General features: G+C 58.3%; 1 protein-coding gene across 3 annotated transcripts in view; it reads left to right on the top strand.

The window, feature by feature from the left end:
* The first annotated feature begins 312 nt into the window (after positions 1 to 312).
* Positions 313 to 27857, top strand: part of INPP5A (inositol polyphosphate-5-phosphatase A) — a 158036-nt gene continuing 130491 nt past the window's right edge. The window contains exon 1 of one of the 3 annotated variants that reach the window (XM_074373342.1): positions 313 to 657. In XM_074373342.1, the coding sequence (XP_074229443.1) occupies positions 583 to 657 (75 nt within the window). In that variant the 5' untranslated portion in view covers positions 313 to 582. The remainder of the gene's footprint in view (positions 658 to 27857) is intronic. The other 2 variants (XM_074373339.1, XM_074373341.1) reach the window with 2 other exon arrangements.

The following is a 27857-nucleotide window of genomic DNA, read 5'->3' as shown; positions in this document are numbered from 1 at the left end:
GAGCAGGCCCGTGACGTCACAGGGGTTCGGAGGGCGGAGTCGGTGTGCGGGGCGGGGCGGGGCGGGGCGGGGAGGCCGCTGAGTGACAGGAGCGTGGCCAAACGCGGCAGGGGCCGACGCAGATCGCCCCGCGCAGGTCCCGCCCCTCAGGCCCTGCCTGGCTTCCGCACCCAGCCCCTCCCTGCCCCTCCCACGCCAGCCCCGCCCCCTCACCCGGCCCCACCCCTCACCCGTCCCGCCCCCTCGCAGGCCTCGCCCCTCGAAGCCCCGCCCCCGAGGCCCCGCCCCGCCCCCGGCCCGGGCGGGCCTCGCCTCAGCGATCGGCGGCGGCGGCGCTGCGGGAGCTCCGGCGGCCGCGATCCTAATGGCTGCGCGCGGGCCGCGGTGAGCGCGGGCGGAGAGCGACGGGCGCGAGGCCGCGGAGCAGCGAGAGCGAGCGCGGCCGGACCCCGGCCAGGCCCGGCCCGACCCGCCGAGCCCGCGATGCGCCCCGGGGCCACCCCGCGGCGCAGCTGACGCCGCGGCCCTCGGAGACCCCGGCCGGCCGGCTCCCAGCGAGCGGCCGCCCCGGCCCAGGCCGCGATGGCGGGGAAGGCGTCCGCCTCGGGCACCGCTGTGCTGCTGGTCACGGCCAACGTGGGCTCGCTCTTCGACGACGTAAGTGTGGCGCTGGACCCTGGGACCCTACACCCCGGACCCTGAGCCCCCGGACACTGAGTCCCGGGACCTCGGATCCCGGACCCTGGACCCGAGCCCCGGATCCTGGGACCCTGGACCAGGACACTGAGCCCTGGGACCCCAGACACTGGACACTGAGCCCTGGGACCCCGGGACCCAGGACTCCAGCCCTGAACCCTGGCCCTGAGCCCTGGAATCCTGGTCCCCCAGCCCCGGCCTTCAGACTCCATAGGTTGAACCCTACGGAGTCCCTAAACCCCGGTCCTCATCCCTGTCCGAGGTCCCAGATCCTGACCCCAGACCCCTAGTCTGAGGACCCCATACCCTGAACTTGGCCCCAACCCTGGTACCGAATCTTGACCCCAGAACCTCAGCCCTGAGCCCTGGTCACCAAAACCCAGCCCTTGTCTCCCGAAGCCGGATCTCTGACTTGTGGCCTCTCACTCCCGACCCTCAGTGGCCCTGGCGCTGCTCGTCCGCCTGCCTCGCTGTCTGCCTGGCAGTCTGCGGCTGCTCTGAGGTGTAGGCGCCCTCATTTTACCTTGTAACTTAGTATCTCTCTAGTTTGCAAACAAGGGGCTTCTGTTGAAAGCCCTGGAGGACTTTATGTTTCTTGTTTATTAAAGAGAAAGATGCGGGAAGCTTTTCAAGGCCAGAAAAAAGGATGCTGACAGTCCAAGGCCTTTACCTTCTGGGGCCTCCCACCCAGGCACCCGAGGCCCTTGGGAGAAGTGCCAGCCGAGGCCCGGTGCTCCCCACGCTCCCGAGGCAGGCCGAGGCTGACCTAGTTCGGCGTTGCAGCCACGGTGCCACCCCGCTGTTGGTACTTACGCTGCCAACCCAAATAAAGCAGAACGCGTCTCCAAGTGGCGTGCTTGTTTAAGAAAAAAGTGTGATGGCCCAGATGGAGCCTGAGGTGGCCTCGCACTGCCCTCCCCGCCCTCCCTGGGTCAGCAGTGGGGTGGCCGCTTCGGGGTGCAGACCACTGGTGCAAACGCCACTTCCATCCCTGCTTCTGCCCAGCCTCCCTGTGCTGGCAGCAAGCTTGGGGTAAGAGTTTCAGTAGGCTCAGTTCATGGACAGGAAAGGTGTGATTTTATTAATGAAAGGTAGGCGCTGTTTTGGCGTTTTTCTTATTTTGACTTCCGGGCGCCATGTATTACACTTCCCTGCTGGACATGAGCTGCTTGCCCTCTGACTGTCACGGACAGGACAACTCTATCTAGTTTCGTGTTTGATCCTTTTCTACAAAAGTGCTCGCTATGGGTGTGTGTCTATATATTTAGCGTTCTATTCTCGGCTTTCCAGTAACATCCACTAGAACATGGTTTCACTCAGATGATTCAGATCCGTTAGTTGTGGCTTTAAAGCCTCAGAAATGTCAGGAGAATGAAGCATGGTGGGGCACTGTAGTCTCAAAGGGAAAAGAATTTTGCTGTGCAAACATTCTTTCCAGTAATCTTTGATTCCTAGTTCTAGCATTTTTGTTGTGTTTTGACTGTATACGCACACTTCTTGTTGATGTGAAAATGGGTAACTTCATTCATTCTTGTTTAGCAACGTGGTCTCTCTGAATGTTCATTTTTCTCAAAGTCTGTGTGGGGTTTTGCATCATGTTTATATCGGGAAGGAACATTTATTTTGATGAACAGTGCACAGGTTAATTCTGCAAGATGTCTTTGCTGTATCTGTCCTAACGCCTGGGTTTCTGACTGTGTGCAGCTGGGTCCAGAGGGCGGGAGCCGTCCTTCCTCAGTGGTGTGGAAAGGCAGGGGTGGGCGTTAACCAGTCCCCTTGGAAGCCTGGTGGGTGGAAACAGCAAATTCTTGAGTGAAGGAAATTTTAACTCCTCGGTTTACTGTAGGTTTCGGAAGATCTGCTCAGTGACTCTCTCTGTGTGACGTGTGCCCATGCTGACAGACACTGTCTTCAGATGGTGGCCAGGCCTGGGGAGGGACTCGTTCTTGCCAGGCTTCTCCATCTGGAAGCCAAGCTCTGCTGTGCGACCAGGACTCACAGTGGGCGCTGGTGGCCTCTCCTTGGAGGGCGTGGGCCGAGGAGGAGGGCTCTGACTTGGAAGCGGACGGGCCCTGCTGGGAAGGACACGGTTCCCTCTCGTGCACATGGGACAGGTGATGCGTGTTTGCTTTTGCAGTTTCGTGGTCATCCCTTGTCACTTCCTCCCCATCCAGCACGACTCCCTGAAGCTCTGGATGTGAACTGTGACCATGGTTTGGCCCTAACATCCTGCGACCCAGAGGGCGTCTTATCTGGCAGGCTGCTGTGTTCTTGTCAGCACACCTGGCTCCGTCGGGTCCCAGGGTGGCGTGGCTGCTCTAGTCCCCACAGAGGCCCATCAGGTGCTCCTCCCCCTGTGATGTCATACACAAAGGTGAAGAAGACATGTTTACATTGGTCCTCAAACTTCTACCCTTGCGTTCTTAGGAGTCACGGAGGACCCCGAAGTGTTCTCGGCCGTGTAGCTCGTGACACCAGTATTTACCGTGTCAGGGGCAGGGGCTGAGAAAGTGGCAGCAGCTGTTAGAGGATGACGTCATCACACGTCACACAGCGCTCCCGCCCGGACGGAGAGGGTGGAAGGTGACCCACTGTGTACACTGTTAAGGGCGTAGCTGTGTGGCCTGTCCAACCCCGACCAGGGCTCTGGACCCTCACCCGCAGGACCCCTGTCCTAGCTGGGGGCCCTCCTGAACCTGCGGGGAAGAGCGTCTCCCTGGTGGGGCCTAGGTGTGGCTGGGGCTGCCTGTGCTGTCTCCAGATTGGCCTCGGAGGGTCCCAGGCTGTTCCGTGGTGCCCACGCGGGGCCCAGCTGTTGCCACCCATTTGCCCACAAGGAGTGGCTGGGCGGCACAGCTCACTGTTTTGCTTGAGACGGCTGGATTTTCCATAAGTGAGGTTTCTAGCTTTTGGTTCTTTATGTGTTTTTTTCTTTTCTTTTCTTTTCTTTTTTGCTAGAAGTGAACTGAGAAGGTGAATTCTTGCAGGCTGTGGTTTCAAAACTCGGTCCCACCCTTACATGGTAAGGCTGTTTCTTGGGAAGGAGACTTAGCCAAGCGGTAGGATTCTGAGAGCACAGTTCGCTCTTGGGTGTCTGCCTGGAGGGCCCTGTCCTGTTGCTTATTCGGAGCTGCATGTCAATTTTGAGCTGGTTTCCCTTTTTCTCCACCCCACCTGGGGATTGCAGAGCGCTGTGCAGATTGCAGAGCGCTGTGCGGTGGCCCCCAAGCCCCTCCCCTGGGCTGGGCGGGGTGGCCGGGGCCTCGGCGCCCTCAGTTGTGCCCTGGTGGCCTGGTTCCCATCCCACCTGGGAAGCTCCCTGACCCCGTGTCCCCTCCAGCTACCACAGGGTGTCCTCTGTCTCCTCCACCTCAGAGCTGCGTGCGGGGCCGTCCCTGCCTCTCCTCCCCACCCCCACCCACTCCAGCTCAGGGCTAGGTGAGGTCTGCTGGGACCTCGTGCGGGGCCGTCCATCCATCCCGGTCCTGTTCACTTGCTCTGACAGCATGGATTCCTCTGCTTCTTCCAGGAATGTTGTTTGATGATGGCGTCACGTGAAGTGTACGATCTGCTGGCCTTTAGTGTGTTCACAGAGCTGTTCAGCTATCTCCACGGTCAGTTTTAGCACTTTTTTTTGTACCTGAAAAAGAATAACTCCGTGGCCTTAGGAGCCACCCCACCCCGGCCGGTTCCCTCTATCTCCCCTGAACCCAGCCCCTGGTCATCACCAGTCCACTTCCTGTCTCTGTGTGTTTACCTTTTCTGGATGTTTCACATGAATGGAGTCATGCACGTGGCCTTGTGCATCGTGCCTTCAGAGCCCAGCGTGTGTCAGCGCCCGACTCCGGTCGGCGTGGCGCGGGTCCCGCTGTGCGGCTGGGCTGTGCCTTGCTCCCCCCTCACCAGCTGGCGGCCGCTTGGCAGCCTGCACCTTTGGTCTGTAGTGGATACTCACTCCTGAGTTTGTGTGTGGATGTCTTCACTCCTCCTGGGCACGTTCCCGGGGTGAAGACTTCTGGGTTTTGGTGACTTGCGTTTAACCTTTTGAGGAACTGCCAGCCGCTTCCCCATTCTGCGTTTCCACCAGCAGGGCGGGAGGACTGATTTCTCCACATCCTCCCATGCTCAGTCTTCTCTGTCTTTCTGCAAAGATGTGCGTTTGGCTCTCACCTCCTCCCGTCATGGCCGCCCGTCTCCAGCCACACTGGCTTTCTGGGTAGTTTCTGCAGACTCAGGTGTTTTAACTAGCGTCTCTCTGCGGATGCCCAGCAGGCAGGACGGAGACCCAGGCCCAGAGCCCAGCCAGCAGCACCATGGGGACTGGCCCTCTAACTCTGCCATCACTCGGGAAACTCGTGCATAAGGCCAGGCCATGAAGCAGTGACCAGTTTTTGTCAAAGACATTGGGGCTTCCAAATTTCAGAGGCGTAGGTGTCTCTACTGTTCAGACAGCCCCCCAAACCCCCAAGCCGGCTCCGGGCACTGGGGCAGGGGTGGGGCTGACAGGCCGGGCCTCTTCCCAGGCTCCCTCCGGGCACTCCTGGCCCCTCGTTCCACCGGGATGGCCCATGGCGGAGGTGTCTCTGCATTCTTCTGGCATTACTGCCTCTAAGCTGCAATCTCAGTGGACTTTGTGGGAATTTGGTCTGCTTGCCTGAGTTTGGGACTCTGTAGATGTCCTCTCTGATGGGGGAGTTACAGAACTGGGACCAGGCCTGTCCCTAGGGCAGTAGGGCCCAAGGAGACAGGGTCTCAGCCTGGTCACCCGAAGAAGCCGCCAGGAAGCCACACCTGCACCCTGTCCACGTCCTGCAGTCTGACAAGCTCTGTGCGGTTGGAATTTGAAACCAGTTTGCAGGCGGTTTTTGCCCCCGGTCCCCTGCCGACGTCCTAGGTCTCGGGCGGCTGTTCTCCCTGTCCTGGGCGGGCTGCCGAGGGCACACTTTCATCTGCAGCGTCTCCTCCTTTTATTGGCTCTGGAGGTGCTGAGGGAGGGGTAGGGTTACTGGTGGGGGAGGCACTTCTTAGATTTAAAGTCTCAAATATCTTGCATGTTTGGAATCCGGTGATGTGCACACCGCCGGAAGGCCTGCTGGACAGCCCTGGAGGATGCTGACACGAGCCGTTTACGACGCTGCCTGGGGGCAGGGCGGGACTCGCTAAGGGACTGGGGCGTGATGGCTGCTTAAATGTTGACCGCCTCAGGGTCTGTCCTGGGGGTGGGCGGCGGCATCTCCTGTTGGGAGGAACGGGGTCCAGGAGTCTAGTCAGGAAGGCAGCGGAGGGTCTCAGTGGCGTCACGGTCGCCTGTCTGTTGCCATGTTTGTGGACACTCCCTGCTCTCCCCGTGTTTCTGTGTGGGCCCTTCCCACTTAAGCTAGCTTAGGGGGAGTGACCGTAGGGCCCAGGGAGGGGGGCCTCAGAGAGAATGTGGCAGGTTCCCCAGATGAGCACAGGTGACTCCCGAGGTCTACCTTCTGTTGCTGCTGTGGTTACTTGGGGCACATGGACTCTGTCTGAGCCTGAGAGGTGCCAGCGTGAGCTCCTCTGTAGGGCCGGTGCTGGGCCGGGCCCCTCCCAGCGTGGCCCTGAGCTCATGGGGGAGCTTGGATGCTCACACACGCCGTCCTGGCGAAGACACTGCAGAGAGAGCCGTTGGGAGTCATATTAGTGATGCGCGAGGACGAAGCAGCACCAGGGCCGCTGGCTGCGGTGAGGTGATGAGAGCAGTCACCGCGCAGTGGCATCACGCGATGAGTTACGTGACTCTGGAGTGGGCAAGGTTGGGGTCGCCTGCTCCTCCCCGCGCCTGTGGGGCCCCCGTCCCTTGTTGGTCTGGGGAAGCACCTCGGACCTCCCGCCATCCTCCAGGCCCTTCTTTATTCCTGGTCCCTGCATCTGCCTGGCTCTGTTGACGAGAGTTTAGAGGGCACTGGCAGTTTTCTAAAACTTAAAATTTGAGTTTACAAGGTTCGTTTCGGGAGACAGAAGTGGTCCCGGGACAGGGCGTCCCCTCGGGTCTGCTGCGTGGGCGGCGGCGGGGGCCTGGCGGCTCAGTTGTGGGGAGCGGCGAGCAGGAGGAGTGGGGCTGAGGCTGGCTCTGGGGAGGTGTGGGGTGGCCGGCCTCCGTGCACCGGTGATGTGAGACCCCGCGGGAGCTGGTTGGGCCGCGCGGGGATGTGACGATCTGGAGTGGGTCAGGGAGGACCGGCTGCACCCACAGCTGGTCTTGATGCCCGCACGCAGGAGGGGGTTTCCTGGGCTGACGACAGGCTCAAGGAGGTTTGGTTCTCCCTTGAGTGAACGAGAAGTCAGCTCCATCCTCAGGAGAACGGCTGTGGGGTCACAGTGGGTCACGGTGACCTTTGGCCCTTGACTTCTCAGTCCTTCGCTCTGACCAAAGGGAGTCAGTGGGGCTGCCCTCCCTCCCTGTCTGAGCAGAGCGGCCTGAGGTCTGACCTCATCTGAACTACCCGGGAGGACTCTTCTCGGGGGTCTCTGGGCACTGCAGAGCCACGCAGAATCTCCACCCCTGTGTCTGCACTCTGGCCCTGGTCACTTCATGTCTGCAAGGCCTTCCTGGCTCATCTGGCCCGTGAGTACCGGAGTTTGTGTCTGGGACTGTGTCCTGGACGTCAGGGGCCCGTTTCCCCCTTGGCAGAGTCCAGCTGTTGTTCTGGTTTGAGGACAGCCCTCCTTCTCTGCTCCACCTCTCAGGGCTGCTGAATGACTAGTAGTTATTTTAGGAACCAAAAGAGATTTGAAAGAAGAAGGTGCAGCTTGAGTCGGGGTCTCTGTGGGGGGAATTCCACCTTTAGTGCCCAGTGCAGGGCCATGCAGAAGGGTCGCCACTGCTGCGATCAGCTCTGCCGTCCATCATGACAGGGCCCTTTGGTGCATCAGGGAGGGAGGGGTGACAGTGGCACAGTGGCACAATGGCTGTGGCAGGTGAGGGAGGGAGTGGATGCCCTGGCAGGTATGAGGCTCTGGTGTTGGCCGGTGCCCCCGGCACCTGACTCCTGAGTTGCGGGGCCTCTGTCCTCTCCTTCCCTGGGAGGCCTCCGTGGACAGCAGCCTCGTCCTCACCCGTGTCCCTGCCTGAGCAGCGCCCAGGCTGCCTGGCGGGTCCGTCCCTGAGAGCGGACTCATGTCTGTGGCCGATGGGACAGCCTCACTGGGCTGCCCGTCGCTGCCTGAGAGGAGCCTCCCGCTCCCGCCGCTCCCCTGCCTGGGGTCGGGGACCTGTGGCCCCTGCCCCGCCCCGTTGTGCGCCTGTAGCTGCACTGGTCCTCCTGTGCCCGGAGGGGACGTGCTTTCCTGTCTCTGTGCTTTGGCCTAAGCCGCTCCTTCCCGAGGAGTCCCCTTGGCCGCCGGTGGCGGGATGTCCTCTCCCCCTGGTAACAGCTCAGTGTCCCCAGCTTCATGCTGCTTTCTCCATCCCTCCCTCTCTCTCCACCTCAGCTAATCACAAGTTTTGTGCTTTTGTTCTGTTTGGTTGCGCTCAGGTGTGCTGGCCTCTGACTGGCAGGGCAGGAGTGGGATCTGGGTTCTGCCCGACTGGGCGGGGCTGAGGGGCCGTGGCTGTTGGGAACCAGGGGAGCTGCAAGCCTTCTGGGTTCTGGGACCCTGACCATGTCCAGGGCCACCAACGCTCCGTCAGAGCAGGGGTGGGGACTGAGTTGGGAAAAGTTTGTGCCCCGCTGACCTGGCAACCCCGGACACCTGGGGACAAGCGTCAGGGCAGCTCTTGGGGCCGAGGGGTTGGTGGGGAGGTCTGCAGGTGCTGGGGCTCAGCTGTCTCTTCCTCTGCACTTGTGACAGTTTGGTGGAGGCACACAGTTCACCCGGTGTGAGTGTACAGGGCAGCAGAAAACATTTGCCGTCGCGCAGTCACCACCACGCCTCGGTTTTACACACGGCCTCCCCAGCCTTTGGCAGAGCTCAGCCCCAGCCCCTGGGCCTACTTCGTGGCTCCAGTTCTGCCCTCCCCACAGTCTCACGTCTCAGCGTCAGGCTGTGGTCCTTGTGTCCCTTCTCGCGCTGGACACTGTTCCATTAGGTGGCCGTGGGGTGGTTCCTGGCTGGGCCTCCATGAACGGTGGCGTGCAGTCTCTGGGTGGACGTGGTGCTTGTGTCTCAGGGGTGCGGGGGCTGGCCGTGTGGCCGGGGAAGGTTTATGCTTTCCGGGCGCTGCCTGCCCGCTCTCCGGAGCAGCGGCTCCATCCCGCACGCCCCGGCCGTGTGCTCCAGCACACCGCCCTGCCGGCCGGCACGTGCTGCTGCCCCTTGGATTGTGGGTGTGCGGCTGGGTCTCCTTGTGGTTGCTGTTTGCATTTTCTGGCCTCTGTTTCCCAACAGTAGGCATCCCACCAAGTAGGCGCCACATCGACAGTGGTTTTTGGCAAACTGTTGACTGTGTGGTTGGGGTGGTCACACTTCTCAGTCTCTCTGTGAGTGGGGCAGAGGGTGCCGGAGCCCCCACGAGAGGCCTTCTCTGCTTAGACAAGAGGTGGCTGTGATGGGGGCACACCTCTGAGCACAGTTACGCCGGGGAGGGGGCCGCCTCAGCTCTGCCCGTGGCCTGGGGTGGGCGGCGGGCTGCCTCATCTCCACCGGGTTGGCAGGGTGGCCAGCTCACACGCCCCGGGGTGTGCCGGTCAGTCTGTGCTGTTATCCATCTGTATGAGGTGGGCAGGAGCGGGGAGGGCTCCCTGAAGGATTGTCCGCCTCTCCTCCCGCTGGCCTGGACGTGGACACTGCCGCGGGTTAGGGGAAGAGAGCCCCTCTCCCAGGGGGGTTCTTTTCTCCCAGTCTCTGAGGTGTGATGGTCCCTCTGGGGGACTGTCCTCTACTCCCGCCCCTTTGCCTCTCTCCTTGGGGTCCGCGCAGCTATCACGCCCGGCGCTGTCTTGGACCATCGCCAGCAGGTCTGCCGGGGCCTTGCCTGCCGGGCTGCTCCACGGTGCACCCACCTGGGCCGCAGACGCCTCCCAGGCGGGGGTTCTGGGAGTGGGCAGCTCTGGCCCTGAAGCTGTGGGGAGCCGGCCTGCAGGATAGGAGGTCAGCCCTGTGGGGCTGGCAGGTGTGTCGCCTTCTTGATGGGCACGTGGCCGTACTGGTCTGGGTTCGAGGTCTGGAGAGGACAGTGCCTCCGCAGGTGTCAGACACGGTATTTCCAGACACTTCATGCTGGAGGAACATGAGGGAGAGCCGACTCAGGGCCCATTTTTCTGTTTAGGGAAAGTGTTTTTACCATGGAGGTGACAAGTCTTCAGGCTCCTAGAGGCCTGCCTCTGGCCTGGCCAGGCCTCCTGCCGCCTGTGTCAACTCGGCATGGCGTTGTGGGGCCGATGGTGCCAGACCCGGCGGCCATCTCTTCCTAGTTGGCTTTTGGTTGCACGAGCCTCCCTGCTCGGGCCTGGCTGTCCTTGGGTTGGGGTGGGCCGTGCGCTCAGGGCCCCGTGGCCACCTGGCGGAGGCTGCACTGGGGTGCTGGTGGCCTCGTTGGCTACGCTGCTCATCAGTCTTAGGGTCCTGAGGATGAGTTGGGACAGCTGCCCCCACCCCAGCACGAGCCCAGCTCCGAGCAGCCTGTGTTGCCTACACAGGGTTTTGGGCAGCTGTTAGTGGACACTGCCAGCTCCGTAAGATGGTGGGTGGGGAGTTGGGGTGGGAGGAGCTCTGGCCACATGGGAGCCCATATTGGGGAACCAGAGACCTGGGTCGAGTGTCAGTGCATTTAAAACCCTCAGGAGGCCTCTCTCTGCAGAGTCCTTGGCAGCCGTTTCACTGAGAGGCGGCCCCGAAGGGGTAGGGAGGGACGGACTCACCTGTCACGTTTGCCCAGAGGCGCCCCCGGCTGCTCTCAGGGCCCTCTGCCTGCTCTGTGTCCCAGGGCTTGATTGGGGCGCGTTGGTGGCGCTGGCTTTTCCCCGCAGCTTGGGGCAGAGCTCGCTTTGTGTTTGCTGAGTTGTAGTTCAGGGTGATCTGGGCTTTACTTTCAGTTGGGTTTGTTCTGTTAAGAGTGACATCTGTCCAAGTAACAAACAAATTTGCGGGGACATATGTTTTGCTTTTATTTTCTCCTTCATCACTGTTACGGTTTTTCGGATCTGTTGCAACTTCCTGTTTTTGCTGTAGCGCGGGCATCCCCCTCGTGGCGGCATCCCACCGGGCGTGCTGTGCGCGCAGCCCCGGGGGAGGCTGTGGGCTGGGCTGCGCGTGTGGGAAGAGGGTCATGGTCATTAGTGCTGCTGACGGAATGTGGGTGAGTGGGGGTCACTGACCCGCAGGAGACACGAGCTCTGGTGCCAGTGGCTGATTCGGGGACTGTCTCACCTGCATCGCTGCATCCCCCGCCCCAGGACTCCATCCTTACCTATGTAGCTCGGGGACACTGGGTGCTGGTAGAGGGGAGTTGGGGCAGGAGGGCTGGCTGCACACGGGCCAGCTTGGTGGGCCCCCCCGTTCCTGGCTTCCAGGTTTCAGGTTGTTCTGCTGTGTGGCCCGGGTTCTACCTTGGTGGGGCTTGCAGGTGCCTGGGTGATGCGGGGACCAGGAGGCTTACTTTTAAGGACTGTTAACAACGCAGTCCCAGCGTCCTTGGGCTCTCCCTGGGTGGCCTCTTTGGAGGTGGGCCCTCTTCCCCCTGGAAGCCTTCGCAGGCAGAACCCCAGGGCCTCACCGTGCCGGCACTCCTGCCCGCATGCCGCCAGGCCCAGCTCAGTGGGCCTTCTCTGCCCTGGGCACCTGGCCGAGTGCTGAGAGCAGCCTCCCTGCAGCCCTTGTGTGCTGCTCCCCGGCCCCTACATTTCCCACATCTCCGCATCAGTCCTCAACTAAGTCAGGAGGGCCTGCGGGCAGCGGGTCTTGAGTGTGCAGCTTAGGGAGCTGGCTGGGCTGGAGAAGTCTCTGACGGAAAGAGAAGACAAGGCCTGGAGAGCAGGTGAGGTCATGGGGCAGAGAAGCGAGTGTCCTCAGATTGAGGCTCGGAGAGGTGAGGACGACAAGGGGGCCCTGGGAGCGGTGTTTTGGGAGTCTGGGGAGGAGCGTTTCAAGAAGGGCATGGGGTTGGGGGGGTACGAGTCGCAGGGCTGGGGCATCCCCAGGAGCCAGCAGGCCAGAGCCGCAGTGCGACGACGTAGCCTGAGGGGCCCATGTGTCATCAGGGCGTCACCCCTCTTAGGCACCCAGAGCTGCCCTGGCTGCTGAGCATAAGCAGGAGGTGAACATGGATCTGGGTGGTGACTTGAGAGTGGCTTAGGATGCCCAGAGATGCCCTGAGCAGAGACCACGGAGGGCCTCCTGGGGTGAGTGGCAGGGGACAAGCCCTGAAGTCTTCGGAGCCTGGGAGCCGACCAGAGGACTAAGGAAGGGGTGCCCACTAGTGCCACTGTCGGGCAGAAGCACAGTGGCAGGAAACGGGGAGCCAGGTTGCTTGGGAAGCCATGTGGCCGGCGTGGGTGGTGAGTGGTGTGGCTGGCGTGGCCTGGCTGGCCCCGGCGTGGGCGGGGAGCTGCGGAAGCCAGGCGCTGCAGGCCCGGAGGCTGTGTGCATCTGACCTTGCTGGGGCCCTGTTCCTCGAGGGCCCCGGGGAGCGCTGCTAAGGAGCCTGCTTCTGCAGCCAGGGGGAGGTGCGCAGAGGCGGGAGGTGCTGCCGCTTGGTCTCCCCGGGCTTGGGTCTTGCCTGTCGGCAGGCAGCCCCTCCTCCAGGCACACGGGCCAGTGGAGCTGCCTGTGGCCCGCCTGTAGTTAACTACTGATAAGTGAGTCAGTCCGGAAGGGGAAGAAGAGGGAACTGAGGGCTGGGCCCAGCCTGGAGGATGAGGAGCTCTAAGCCACTCGGGGAAATGCAGCCGGAGCCATGGGCCCTTGCAGGGGTGGCCCTTGAGAGGGGTCCGTCGTGGGGCGGCTCCAGAGGACCAGGCTGACAACCTGGAAGCACCCACCTGTGTGCTGCTCAGCTCTGTCTTCCCGTTAGAATGGTTTCAGGCCGTGGGATGGTGTCAGCGCGTTGTGGCAGCTGCTGCCCTGTGAATCTGTACTGCGGACGACGAACAAAGTTCTAACATCTTGTAAGAGAACAGCACCCTTTACCTACCGGGGGGAGCTGCCTCGGGGTCTGCTTGAGCCCTGGCGTTCGGTGCGGCTGCCCAAACTGGGCACACGTGCTCGGTCTCTTCCCTCTGGAACGGGGAGACGCGATCTGTGCCCAGACCCCTGTCCCGGCGTCCCTGCATCGGGAGCGCAGAGCTGGGCGGAGGTGCCCCAGGCTGGCCCGGCCTCGTCGCGGCGGGTGGACGGAGCCCCGTGCTACAGTCACTGAGCGCGCGGGTCCCCTCGAGGAGCAGCCCCGCCGCTCCTGTCCTGCGTGGCCTGCGTCTCCGGGCTTGCTGGCGTTTTCGCTGCTGTGGGAGTCACTACCCCAAACATGCCAGGGTGTCTTCGCGGGACACACGTGGACAGTGAGCGCCCCACCCACCCCTTGCTGCCACTGCGCGGAGCCTGGGGCCTCTCTGCTCACCTTCCAGGCTCCTGCGCGGGACCCCTGGTGCCTGGCACGGGCCCAGCTCCCCGGGGCTGGTCTAAGCCGTGGTCCCGCGTGCCTGGCACATCCCCCACCCAAGTACTCGCACATCAGACGCATGCGCTTACGCTCACTCCTGCCAGTGGGGGGACCTGATGTTACACATCTCACTGAAGTTTACTTTTGTCAGACTTTGAAATGTGGCCAATCAGATGGGTGTGACGTGGCATGTGTTGTAAGTTACGTTTCCCTGGTTACTTGTAGTACCGTCTTTGAGGCTTTCCCTGGGTTTTCTAGGATCTCTGGTTTCGAATTGTGTAGCCCCTGGTGATGTTGTGTTTAAGTTACTGGAAGAGGCATTTTGATAGGTTGATTGCAGGGTTTGTGGCGTAGCGACTCCTTTTCGGTCCCTGACACTGCGTTACTTGGGGTCATTTATCCCCTCAGGGCTGCATTTACACAGAAGCCCAGAGAGGTCTGTTTACACAGAACCCTTGCCTGGATTTTCTTGTATCTCATGTGTTCACCAAATTTTGCAACTTTCTTGTGTGTTTTCTCCCACTCACCGTGACCAGAGATTGGTCAGTCTTCCACCCAAAAGCACGTGGCTGTCCCGATGTCCCTCCTCTCTGGATCCAGGGGCATCGCTTTTGTGTCTCCGCTGTGGCTGCCCCCCCGCCCAGAGCGGAGGCCTGGGCGGCTGTGCCTCGCCGGCTGACTTGCCTCCCTCTGAATGGATGTGACTGGAGCAGGGAGGGCCGCCCCAGGGCCCGCAGACCGGCTGTCGGTCAGCTGTGATGGGCTGTGGTGGGTCGTGAGGTCAGACCACATTTCAGTTAAAAGCTGAGCGAGAGCGAGTCTGACCGGTGGCGGCTGCGGGCCCCCGGTTTGTGACGTGCATGGCGGTGTGCGGGTCACAGCCTCAGGCGGGCTTTCAGCTCCGGGTCTCTGGCAGAGGTGTGGGGGCTGCTGCCTCTCCCCTCCTGGTCGCCTTCGGCTGGCTTGTGAGCGCGGGAAGGCATAGGTGCCCGGGGTGAGCCGTCGGCAGGGGCCTGCGTCCCCTCCTGCTTTGGAGGGCTGTGGTCCCCACTTCCCCTGCACCTGGCGCGCCTCAGTCCCCGTTACTGCTGAGAGTAAGCAGGTCCTCACCCGCGGTGGGTCCCAGAGTGAGTGCCAACGGAGACTGCAGTTTATGGAAAAAGCAGCCTGGTTCCAGACGGTGAGTTTCTGCGGGGCAGGCCGGGAACTCAGAGGCTGCGCGTGTGTACGCCGCGCCCGGCTGGCTCACCCTGCTGCAGGGAGCAGAGCGCCAATGGGGCGGCCTCCTGCCCAGACCGCTGGCGCACCGTGGCCCTCGCGTTGGCGTCTCTGCCTCCGCGGGTAGACGTCCCCGTCAGTTGCACTGCCCTGGAGACCTGAGTCCCCAGCGGGCGGCGTTTGGAGGGTGAGGAGCGCCGTGTAGGTGGGCCCCACGAGGTCCTTCCTGTGGCGTCTCCAGCGGGGCATGGACAGGGTGCCTGCAGCTCCAGCGTCCAAATGTTCTCTGTGCTCTGCTAGAGCCGGGAGCAGAGTCACAGGTAGGTGCAGCGCGAACGGGGGCACTGTCACTTGCTTCGTCGTGGTCCGCATGCCTGGACTCACGCTTCTGGACAGTTTGGAGGCAGGGTGGGGCCAGGTGGAGCTTCCTGGCAGCTCGGTGCCCCTGCTGGTGCCCCTGCTGGGCAGATCTGGGCTCCCGCTGGGGCCCCGGGCCTGAGCTCTGCTTGCACCTGCCGGCGCCCCAATTCCAGGGGACGCCAGAGCCTGAGGACACATGGGAACCAGTCCTACCAATATCCCCAAAGTGAGGCTTCCCTTGCGACACCCGCCAGCCTTGAGCACAGCCTCCTCCAGGAGCCCCCCAGCCCTGAGTGGTCATGCCCGGGCACCACCACAAGCCCCCTCCTCCTCGGGCCCCGGAGCTGGCCGCTCTCCCTCTCTCTGTCCATAATTATGACCCGATGAGGTGCTGCCCAGGCAGAGCTCAGCCTGCTTCAGAAGAAAGCTCTCATCGCGTGTGGGCGGTGTGTCTGGCCTTTGTACTGGGTCCCATCTGGCCTGGGCCCCGCTGACGGCAGCACGCAGTGCCCAAGAGTCAGTCATTCCACTTGGAAGTCGGTATTGGCTGCATTGGTGGTGGTTATTATTATTCAAAAGTTGATACTGTAAGATTCGCTCTGTGTGTGTGCACAGCTTGGTGTTCTGGTACATTCATGGTGGGAGGGTGTAGTCAAGTGGCAGGACGTGTGCTTAGCACGCACAGTGTCCTAGGTTCAAGCCCCATTAAAAAAAACGGACATTCACAGAGTTGTGAAACCATCACCACTGTCTAACCTCAGAATATCTTCATCACCCCTAAAAGAAACCCAGTACGTGTTAGTCACTCCACACTGTTTCCTACCTCCAAACCCTGGCAACGACAAACCTGCTTTGTGTCTATGAGTGCGCTGATTCTGGACATTTCGTATAAACAATCAAACAACATGTGTCCAACTTCTTCTCAGCGTGTTCAGGACCCCTCCATGTGTCAGCCTGGTTCCCTTCATGACTGAAGGCTGTTTCTTTGTGTGCATAGACCACGTTTTGTGTGTCCTCTCGTCAGGTGGTGGACTTCGGCTCTTATGAATAATGCTGCTGTAAACATTTGTGTACAAGGTTTTGTGTGAACATATTTTTAATTCCCTTGGACATGTACCTACGAGTGGAATTGCTGAGTCATATGATAACTGTGTGAAACTCTTCGAGGAACCGCCAGACTTTTTTCCAAAGCATCTGCACTGTTGTGAATTCCCACCAGTGGACAAGGGTTCCAGTTTTTCCGGATCCAAAGACAACACTTGTTACTATTCGTGTTTTTGATTCTAGCTGTCCTGGTGGGTGTGACGTGGTTTTGATGATTTTGAGTGTTTTTCCACGTGCTTACTGGGTATTTTTATATCTACTCTGGAAAAATGTTTGTTTAAACTTTTGCCCATTTAAAAATTTTTTTTAAAATTGTTGAATTTTTCTTTATACGTTCTGGGTACTGGATTCTTATCAGATACAAGATTTGCAAATACTTTCTCCCGTTCTTTGCACTGTCTTTTCATATTCTTGTCTTTACACATTTGAAATTTTGATGAAGTCCAGTTTATCTGTTTTTTCTTTAGTTGCTTGTGTTTCAGATGTCACATCTAAGAAACTATTGCCTATCCAAGGTCACAAAGATTTACCCCTAACTTTCCTTCTCAGGCTTATAGTTTTAGCTCCTACACTTAGGTCCTTGATCCATGTTGAACTTATTTTTATGTGTGGTGTGAGGTAAGGGTGCTGCCTTGTTCTTTTGCATGTAACCATCTGGCTGCCCCAGCCCTGCTTGCTGGGAGGGTGGCCCTCCTCACTGCAGGGCCTTGGCATCCTTGTTCATGCCTAGTCGACCGTAAACGTACAGATTTACCCCTGGACTCTCAGTGCCGTCTTTTTTCCATCTGTACAACTGTCCTTGTGCCAGTACCACACTGCCGTTTTTTGGGACGGGGGAAGGTAATTAGGTTTACTTGTTTATTTTAATGGAGGTACCGGGGGTTGAAGCCAGGACCTCATGTGTGCTGAGCATGCGCTCTACGGCTGAGCTGCACCTCCCGCCTCGCACTGCCTTGATGACTAGAGCTTTGCAGGAAGGTTTGAAATGGGACGTGTGAGCCCTGTAACGTCGTTGTCCTTTCTCAAGATTGTCTTGGCTGTTCTGGGGACAAGCTTCCACTTCCACGTGAATTCTAGGGTTACCGTGTCACTGTCCACAGGAGAGCCAGCTGGAATTCTGACGGGGGTCGTGTTGAGTTTGTAGATTGTTCTGGGGAGTTTTGCCGTCTTAATACATGTCTTGTCGTCCACGGGCACCGGGTGTCTCTCCGTCTCTTTAATTTCTGTCAGTGATTACAGCTGTCAGTGCGAGTCTCGCGCTGCTTTTGTGTGACTTGTTCTGAGGCTGTTTGCTCATTACAGGTCTGTCCAGACTTCCTGCTTCTTCTGAGTTGGTTTTGGTGGTTTGTGTCTTTCTAGGAGTCTGTCATCTCAGCTAGGTTACCCGCTTGTTGGCAGACCCTTGTTCACAGTGTTCCCTTGTGAACCTCTTCTATTTCTGTAAGGTTGGTAGAATTATTCTCGTTTGTTCCTGATTTTAGTAATTTGAGTCTTTTGGGGTTTTTTTGTCAGTTTAGCTAAAGATTTGTCAATATTGTTGATTTTTTCTAAAGGGCCAGCTCTTGGTTTCACAGGCTTTTCTCTGTTGTTTTTATGTTCTCTGTATCGGCCGTGTTTAGGGTTAAATCTTAAACACAGGAGCCTGTCTTGACAGTCATGCTGCCGCCGTGGCTCCTGGAGAGAGAGTTCCATTCTCTCCTTCCGCCCCGCCCTGCCCTGTTTCTGGTTGACACCAAGCCATCCTCACTTGTTCCTGAGCGGAGGGGGGTCTCTGTGGCAGGCTGAGGTCGCTGCCCTTCTGAGCCGCTTGTGGTGGCCACAGGTGGCACGTGGCTGTGACTTGGGTCCTCCTCCTGCCCACTCTGGGGAGCGCCCCAGCGCCCTCACTTCCCCGGGGTCTGGGCCCTGCCCCGGGGGGAGCTGGATCTTACCTGCTGTCAGCCTGGGCTCTGCTTACAGGGGGCAGATCTCCTCTGGCTAGTCTGACCAGAAGGGGAAGGTTTGAAAAAACAGGTGGCTCCTCAGTAGGGCCGAGAGTCGGGTTTGGGGACCCAGGGAAGGAGGGGCCGCGTCCCTCCCCGCCTCGGGGCCCTCGCCGCCGCAGGGCCTGCTGACGGCTTCTGACAGTCGGCCGCTCTGCGCCCCTGCCCTTGCCAAGGTGGGCACCAGCCACGGCCACCTCCTGTCACTGGTATTCAGCTTGGCTGTGCGGGCAGGGGGCCGTGGGACCTCACAGTGACAGGAGGATGGCCACCTGGGTCCTGCGCTGTGAGGGGCAGTGCTGGGGCTGCCGTGGTTTGCCTGGCCAGCGACACTTGTTAAATGGCCGCGGTTCCCTGGGTGTGTGCAGGTAACATAATCATTTGTCCTCTAGATAAGCACGTGTGTGAATGGCCACGCCAGGGTCTGCTTTCAACCGGTGAAACTGACCTTCCCGTGAAGATGGGGGGCACCTGTCCCCACCAGGCATTCCCAGCTGTGGGTCTTTGGTGCACCCTGGTTTTAAATTTTGGTTGCTGTGAATGACAGTGATACTTTCGCTTAAAATATTCTCTTCCAACAGCTTGCCATTAGCAGCCTGAAAACAGACGTTTTAGTCTAAAATGTAGAAGAACGAATCAGCCTGAAAGCTCATTTTAGTGGCTCCTGTTTGACTGAGGCACCTGTGCCTGCACCTGAGCTGGTGACCACGGGAGCCGGGTGGGGCGAGAATGGCGAGCACAGGGCTGTGTCCCCCGCGTCTTGGGGTGGCCCCGTTGGGGCTGCAGCCCCCGAGCGCGGAGCCGCCCACCTGTCTCCTCTGCCGCCTGGCTTGTCTGGCACAGTCTGCGATTGAGTGCAGTATTTGTGTGTTCCTAGAGATTTTTTAAAATGGTATTTGCTGAAATTTTTGTAGCTCGGAGATGGGACGGGAAGGTAGTGCTTCTAGGACCCAGGCCACCAGGTGGGGGAGTGGGTGCCAATGACACAGGGCCTTGGTCCCTGTGATCTCTATGTGCGTTTTCTGCCTGAAACGTTCACAGGACCCCTGCTTTGGCGTATATGAGCAGAAGGCTAACAGAGGGTATAGTCTGATTTGGGGAGCTTGGGCAGGACTGGAAGGCACCTTGACATTTTGTTCAGTCTGGGCTGGGAAGTCTGTGGGGTCCCTGGGAGCCGGCCAAGGGACCCCACCTAGACCAGGGGGTCCCCTCATTGCCCCACTGGTGCCCTGCACAGCCTGTGGGTTCTGCGCGGTGGGGGCGGGGCTGGGACATCCTGCGTGGCGGGAAGTCGGACTCCACCTGCGGGAGCAGTGCCCTCTTTGCAGGGCTGGTCAGGTGTCTCGGATGTGGACGCTGGCTTTATGTTCAAGCCAAGGAGACTGAATAGGAGCACATTCATGTTCATGAGTTTTACAGGAAGGGCAGTATTTGTGTTCGCTGTGTACACAGCGCACACAAGGTGGGAGGAGCAGCGTTTCTGAAAAGGCCATAATTATGGGTTGCCGTGCTGAGTAACTTAACATCAAAAAGACGTCCTTTCTCAGGACTGCTCCTGAAAAATGAAGCATGAGTTTGTGTCCCCAGAAAGATCACACCAGGAGGAGGACAGGAAAGAGGGGGCAACAACCCAGACTCTCCCAGCACAGGTGATTGGCTTTACTGGTTTCACTGTGGCTGTTGGTCGGGCCTAACCGGTCGGGGTTCTGGTGACTGTCTTGATGACTGCGTTTCGGGCCAGGTGTGGAAGAGACACGTCCACTGGGAGGTGGGCTCCATCCCACTCCCCGCTGACCTCAGGCATCAGTCAGGACTCCAGGACAGGCTCACAGACCCCCCCCCCCCCCCCACTCCCCAGAGAGCTGGCGGGTGGGCCAGGCACAGCGTTGGGGTCCCGGCTCTCGCTTTCCGGCCTCCGCAGCTTCCTCTCCTGTCTCCCTCTGTGACTTCTTCCCGCGGGTCGCGGTCCCCTGGGTGTGGTTGGAGAGGCAGAGAAGCTCCTGGTAGTTTGTCCTGGGGGGTCTCTGACCTCACCAAGCCCTGGGGCTTCTTCCTCAGCCCGGGTCGGCCCGGTGTATTGTGACAGCATCTTGAATGTGTCCGGGCGGCTGTAGCCCTACTTCTGTGGGCCTGTGACATGGGAGGGCGGGGTCATCCCTGCTGTCCTGCCAGCGCCTCCCAGCCCGGCCCAGGGCCCCTCCCATCTGTCAGTCCTTCTGCACTTGTGTAATTGGGAGTCGGTTCCAGAAGCTCTGGAGTTTTTTGGAATAGAATGGATGTGTCAAGAGTGTTCTTTAAGTGGAAAACCCATGGTTAAAACTCAGCAGTGGGGTCAGGTTCGGGCACGTGCAGTGTGAGCTCTGGGCGCCCAGCACGGCCCCATCTGGAGCTCCTGGCGGTGCTGTGACCTTCCCCGTGGCTTGAGGGTTCTGGCCTCTGAGATGTGACATTTAGGGTTTATTCCTGCAGCGTGTGTCTGCTGAGTGTCTGCTGAGTGCCAGCTGTGTGCCTGACCCCGTGCTGCCTGGGGGGCCGCACCCCCGGCTGAGCTGTGCTGGGAGAGGCCCCTGGGGTGAGCCTGCACGAGCCCCCGGAGCAGACGGCCCTGCCCCGGAGCCGGGCGGCCCTCCTCTGCACAGTGGGCATTGCCTCACAGCTTCGGTGCTGAGCAGAGTTTGAAATGTCATGACATAGTTCATGGAGTTGTTCTTAGTGTGCGTATTTGACGGACTCATTTTAATTCCAAATCTAAACACCCTGAGGAATAAGCCAGACTTCTCTAATGCTGTTTTCGCCTCTTCATCCTCAGCCTGCAGCCCATGGGGGCCCACCTGCTGGTGCAGATGATGCGAAGGGGTGTGGGGTCTACCGTCAGTCTGAGCACAGCCCCCAGGCCCTGGACTTGCGTGTTAGATGTAGGAGAGGCGGGGCTGGAGCGTCCTTCCTGGCTTGGACCTTAAGCGAAGCCTTCTCCCCCCACACGCACGTGCGACCGTTTCCTCCTACTTGAGAGCCTCTGGATTTGTGCTCATGTCACAGAGGTGACCTCTTTGGGGGTCTTAGGAAAGAAGACCCCTTGTCTCCGTTCCATCACCTCGAGCGGTAGCCGACAAGGAGGACACTTAGCTGAGGTGGGGGACGGACACTGGGGCCTCCGTCGGCCTGGCTGCGCCCCTCTGTTCGCTGGGAGCAGTCTTGTGGTGTGACTGTCACCTGGCCACCTGTGTTCTCCTTGGTTCTCCAAGGAAACCTATCAAAATTAAAGCAGTTTTAAGACATTAATTTGTTCAAATATGTTCAAATAATTTTGAAAAAAATTAACAAAAGGGATAGTTTTCTAGCAAAACAATACGTGAGCACACTGACCCTAGCGGAGAGAGAAAAGCTGCGCTGGCCAGTTCTTCGAGGGAACCAGGATCAGCCAGCTCATCAAAGCCAGGGCCCCACGTGCATCTCGAGAGGCTTCTGCCAACGGTCGAGGGACCCCCCCCGCCCCCGCAGTCCTGCTTGAACGGTCCCAGTGCAGGAGAGGCCCGGGCCGGAGGCAGCGCCACGCAGGCAGCCGCAGGCCGGTCATTCTCCTGCCAGTGGCGAGGCGGCCCGCGGGGACCCGGGAGCCAGGAGCGAGGGCCAGAGCCCGGGCGGGCGCTGCTGCAGGTGGGAGTTTGTGACTTACCAGTAGGAAAAATCCTTCCGTGGTTATCTTATCGATGCTAAAGATTTATTTGATAAAATTCAGCACCACTTGTTTAAAAAGTGATTACTCTTAATAAAACTGAGACAGGTAGATATTTCCTGAATGTGATTTTAAAACATGGAAATCGAATGTTTCCACTAGAGTCAGGATAAGACAGATTTTTGATGTGCCTGTGGCTGTTCAGCCTGGCTCTGGAAGGCCTAGCAGGTAAGCCAGAGAGAGGAGTGTGACAGTGGAACGTTAGAAGGGACGCAGTCACTACAAGTGTGAGTTTGCACCTCAGAGCTCAGGGGAAAGTACTGAGAACCTCCAACGTGGAGGGTTCAGTGACGAAATTAATACATGGAAGTCAGCAGCATGCTCATATGTCCAGGCAGTGGGCACAAGACACCCCGCTTAGGACAGTGAGACAGGCCGAACTTGAGAACACGCTCTGTCGCTGCGTCACCTCGTGGTGCGCGGCTGCGGCAGCCCCCTTCCTTATGTATTTATTTCCGCATTTGGTTTCTGTGTGCTTTGTGCAGTGTTACGTGTCAGTCACATCTCAGCAGAGCTGCGGGAAAGGGAGGCAGGCCAGTGGGGCACGTCAGAACCTAGGAGAGACCCGGGAGCACGCAGGGACTTGGCGGGAGATGAAGGCCACGTTTGTGTCTGAGAAGGCGGCTCCCGTCGGTGTTCCGGAAACGGTGTGGTGACCCTGGGCAAGAGCGAAGCTGAGTCTCCTTCTCAGGCCTGGGGCAGAGAGGGACCGAATTTCACCACGTCCGGGAGCGTGAGTGGTGGTGCGGGGCGGGGGACACAGCTTTATTTTCTGCACTGAATTCTCAGGAAGGAAAAGGAAAACCTCTGCCAGGGTAGGGTCAGGATGATTCGTTGGTCAGTGTGAAAAATTTGCACGTGAAAATAGACAAAATGAGCGAACTTGAAAAAGAGAAACAGATGAAGTGCCAGAAGAATTTTAAAAAATAATCTTGGCATAGAGAAGACCTTTCTGAGTAGCACGTGTGCACATACACGTGTGCACACTTACACACACGTACACACCCCACACAGGTGCACACACGTACACTCACATGCGCTTGCTTACACGCACACACGGGAACACCCACACATGTGCACACTCACACGTGCACACATGTACACGTACGCACACGTGGGAATACTTACACGGGCATACACATGCACACGCACACACATGTACATTCACGCACACACACATGCGCACAGACACGGAATCCACCTGCCTCTTGGAAAGATGGACACACTGGTTCTACAAACATTGGTGTCTCTTCTGATCCAGGCACCATTCTAGGCTCTGGGGAGTTGGACAGAGCAGAAAAGAACAGAAGGTCTCTGTCTCTGAGCAGCTCACATTCCAGCCGTGTCTGAGTGGTGTTCATTTTCACAGTGTTCACTTCCATCTACTTGGTCTGTTAGGGTGAAGTGAGTCAGGGCTTGGTGTGGTTTTCAAAGCCACTTTTATACGCAGGGCCCTGCCAACTGCCCCCTCGGTCCAGTAGACCTTTCAACTTCATTGTTTCAGTGCCTAGTTATTTAAAATAGAGTCATTTTCTCTAAGTACAGAGTTTATGGAGAGAAGAGTGAGTGTGAATTATACCCCCCTTTTATTTGGAATCATCATGTGATAACCTAGAGCTCGGCTACAGCCTCTGAAAACACGCCGTTATATCTTGGCAGAAACATCACTCAGACCTTCTTCCTGAGTTCCCCAGCCGCCGTCTGTGCGGGGCCCAGGTGAGGTTTCTCCCTGTAACCACATTCCTAAGCGCTGGAAGGAAAGTTTGTGCTAAGAGCTTACAAGTTGTGCCCAACAGCCCCTTGAGATCAACAAACTACTAAGCTATCTTTAATTAAGACTTGAGTTTTCCATTTCAAGCAAATTGTTAAGAATGTTTGTGAAACAATTGAAGCTTAGTTAATAAGAACTGAAATTTTATTGCCAAAATCGTGTAAATCCATTACATGTATTTCCAAAAATAAATACAGAACGCAATGATTTATTATTTGTGTGTTTTGGAAATTCTTTTAAATACTGAACATTTGAAAACATCTGATTAATTGTAATCACACAATAAACTGTGTTAAATTCTGATACTGCATTTTTTCTTTTGAATTGTCATTGATTCTCTGGTTAAAAGCAATTTGTTTTACTTAAATGTCCTAATTTACGAGGCTGAGTTAGGACATTCTTGTAAATCTCTTCACTGATGAGCTCACGCTTGCACATTTAACGTGAGGGGCGCCGGCCTGAACCCCAGTCGGACCCGGTGGCAGCGGGAGCACAGCGGAGTCAGGGGCTGGGCTCCTCTGAGTGAGTTTGGAGACCAGCGTGGAGGGCGGTGGTGGGCGCAGAAAGCCTGCATGGGCCTGCCCCCAGGCGGCCCGCGGTGACTCGGCACCGTCCCCGGGTCTGGTGAGCAGGGCCCTCGGATCACTTCAGACCGTGATGATCAGAGCCACCACGCTGCACCACGCTGCACTCCCTGCACAGAGCTGTCAGGGAGCTTAGCTGACTTACTGTGGCAGTAGCTGGCGTGTCCGGGAGCCCCAGGGCTGAGAGGTGCCGGGGGGGCCGGGGATCAGAGGCTCCTGCTCGCTCCTGAGGGCGGGTTCCCTGCGGGGCTGGAGGCAGAGCTGGGCCGCTCGCTTCTCTGCTGCTGGCGTCCTCCCCTCCAGCTGCGTCCCCTGAGGAGTCCGGGTGCAGGACAGGGACCCTGACCCCTCCGTGGAGTTGCACGTGGGGATGTGACTCTCCAGTCTGCATCAGAGGTGCCCGTGAGGCAGGCCATCCACTGAGTATCATCCGAGGAGCAAGGGCTCGGAAACCTCCGGGCGCCTGACACACGTGCTGACCCTGGTACCTGCGCTGACCCACTCGCTGGGACCGTGTGCGGTGACCGGGGGTGGCAGGAGGCTGGGCGTGAGCGTGTGTGGGGGTGGAGAGGGCTGCTGATGGGACGGCGCCCTGGCTCCAGTGGCGTGCCCTTCAGGGGCTGTGGAGTCCTTGTCAGCTGGGGGGCACCCCCGAGGTGGGGCGGAGAAGACTCGGACGGACGGAGGGCTTCCTACCCTGAGGGCCTTCAGGTAGACGGGGCTGGGGTGTCCGCGATGCTCGGAACCGGTTCCCCCTCGAGTCCGCAGGTCACGGCGGGGTCGTTTCCTTGGCTCCTCTCTGCGCGTCAGGTCACAGGGTGTTGTGAACGTTGCGTGTGGCTGTTGGGTTGCGCAGCGTGTCAGGGCGTCTTCCGGCTCTTCTCTGTCGCTTTTGTAACCAGGACAGAATCCCCAGGCGGCCAGGGCAGGCAAGCTGAGGGCCCTCCGACCCCAGCCGGCCGTCTGCAGGGAACGAGGCGCCTCCCTCTCTCTGCTGAGGGCTGGCGTGTCCAGACCTGGACCATTTCCTGAAGAGGAATGAGAGTCCTTTCTAAGGAGACGTCAGCTGAGCTCATGTTGTCAGTGCTGCTTTTGCAGACGTTGGCGTCCCCGAGATGTTGTCGTGGTGGGTGTGGCGCCTGGGCCCCGGGAGGACGGGTGCTTGGGGGCTGGCGCAGGCCACGGGAGCACCAGCTGGGGGAGGCAGTTTCCCCTCTAATTTGAAGGCATCCCTGGGAGCGGCTTCTGTGAGTGCACCTGAAGCTCTGGGGACAGGGGCCGATGGCACGGGAGCAGGTGGCAGGTGACACTGTGCATTTCCCGTGGCGCGGAGCCTCACGGCTGAGCGGACAGTGAAGTGCGCAGCCTGGCTCTGGTGGCTCCCGGGGTCCATGGAGATGAGACGACATTGTCTGCAGTGTGAAAGGTGAGGCTGCTCTCCTGCGTGTGCCGCTGAGGGGTCTGTCCCCTGGATTTGTAAAGGCCTGGCCTGTCGGGCAGTTTTAATGTCAACTTGAGGGGGGGAGATCCTGGCAGAGCATGACTCTCCAGCTCCTGCGGCCGCGTGGGCTCCCTGTGTGTCACACAAACACCGTGTTCTCCCCCAGCGCCCGCGGTTGGCGCGTGTCTGAGGATTCCCCAACTCCCGCCTGCGGGGCTTGGACGGCACCTGCTTTCTGTCTGAGCGCTGGTGCTTTTTACCTGCCCCCGGAGAGGCCCACGGACGGCTGGCCTGGCTGCGTCTCAGACGGGGTTTTAGGTGGTGGTTGGCGTTTGCCCAAGGGTCAGAGCAGGCGTGGGGTGCTCGGGCAGAGGCGCCCGCGGAGCCCGCGGGAGTGAGCATGCGGCCTCGCGCCCGCCCTCGGCCCACCGCCATCCGCGGCGTCGGGCTGGAGACCGTCAGGCTGGTAACCAGAGCCGGCTAGCCACATCCACAGCCATCTGGAAAGCAGTGAGAAGGGGAGAGACGAGCCCCATCCCACTTCCCCCCCGACCACGGCGTCGAGTGTGTTTACTGCTAGGCTTCTTCCTGTGGAAGTCCGTTTATTTGAAATTCCGTGAGCAGTGTTTACACTGGCGAGGAGTAGGCCAGTAAGAAGTGGAGCAGTTGGCCCTCGGAGCAGCCTTGCCGGCCGCCGTGCCCGGGCCCCTTCCTTGCACGATCACTTGCTGCCAGAGGCCCATGTGACGTAATCACCGCGGCGGCTCTGAGTTTCAAAACCGCGGCCCCCCTACCGAGCGCGGTGCTCTGGGGAAACAGTTTCTGCCCGCGGCTCCGGGTCTCCACGCCGCCGTGCCGCCTTGCCTGTGGCAGAGGCCGGGCAGCTGCGGGGCAGAGGCGGGGTCCAGCCCCTCGTCCTGAGGACTGGCGCCTCTCCCTTGCTGATCCCAGCCAACGGAGCTCTGGGTCTGTAGGGTTTTGCCCATTTGCAGGGTGAAGAGTGGGTTCAGAGTGAAGGGATGCCTACATTTCTAGGACCTGGTCCTGGAGGAGTCGGGGTCCCGCCAGCCCTGGGTAGTAGAAAGAGGCAGAGAGCCCTGGCCTGTCTCCCGGGGCTGTGGGCAGCTGCCCAGGCTCCTGAGGCCTCGGTGGTCTGGACGCCCTCCTCCTCCCATCTGCCCGTTGCTCTTCCTGGCCTCTGCCCATTCCGGGTCCTGCACTGCACCCCCTGCACTGCACCCACACAGGCAGGGGCCTCCTCACTCCGCTGGCCCGCAGTGCGCGTGTTGGAGTGTTCCCGGATAACTTGCCTGCGTTACTTCTAAGCCTTCCGTTCACCTTCCAGGTCAAGCAGATGTCTCGACAGCCTCGAGTCTGCCCTGTGCTGACCCCAGAGCACACTTTCAATTCCTCATTTTCCCAAAATTCTGGCCATACAAGAAAAAGAAATAAAAGAGATCCAAATTGGAAGGGAAGAAGCAAAATTGTTACTATATGCAGATATCATGATACCATATATAGAAAACCCTGAAATCTCCACACAAAAACTATTAGAGTTGATAAATGAATTCAGCAAGGTAGCAGGTTACAAGATTAACATACAGAAATCTGTTGCATTTCTTTACACTACCAATGAAATATCAGAAAAGGAAGGTAAAAAAAGTCCCTTTAAAAATTGCATGAAAATAATAAAATACTGGGGAATAAACTTGATCAAGGAGGTGAAAGACTTACATGCTGAGAATTATAAAACATTGATAAAGGAATTTAAAGATGATTTAAAGAAATGGAAAGACATCCCATGCTCTTGGATGGGAAAAATTAATATTGTTAAAATGGTCATATTACCCAAGGCAATCTACAAATTTAATGCAATTTCTATCAAATTATCCAGGATATTTTTCATAGAAGTAGAGCAAATAACCTTAAAATTTATATGGAATCACAAGAGACCCAGAATTGCCAAAGCAATACTGAAGAAAAAGAATGAAGCTGGAGGAAGACTTCAGACAATACCACAGAGCTACAGTAATCAAAACAGCATGGTATTGGCACGAAAACAGACATGAATCAATGGAACTGAATAGAGAGGCCAGAAATAAACCCACAGACCTACAGTCAATTAATCTTCGACAAAGGAGGCGGGAATATACAATGGAATAAAGACAGTCTCTTCAGCAAATGGTGTTGGGAAAACTGGACAGCAGCATGTAAGTCAATGAAGTTAGAACACTCCTGCCACCAAACACAAAAATAAACTCAAAATGGCTTAAAAACTTAAATATAAGACAAGACACTATAAACCTCTGAGAAGAAAACATAGGTGAAACATTCTCCAACATAAATTTTTGCAGTGTTCTAGGCCAGTCTACTGAGGCAAAAGAAATAAAAGCAAAAATA

Source organism: Camelus bactrianus, chromosome 11 (genome assembly GCF_048773025.1).
Source record: "Camelus bactrianus isolate YW-2024 breed Bactrian camel chromosome 11, ASM4877302v1, whole genome shotgun sequence".
Lineage (NCBI taxonomy): Eukaryota > Metazoa > Chordata > Mammalia > Artiodactyla > Camelidae > Camelus > Camelus bactrianus.
The sequence above is the reverse complement of the archived record's forward strand: the minus strand, read 5'-3'. Positions and strand labels throughout refer to the sequence as shown.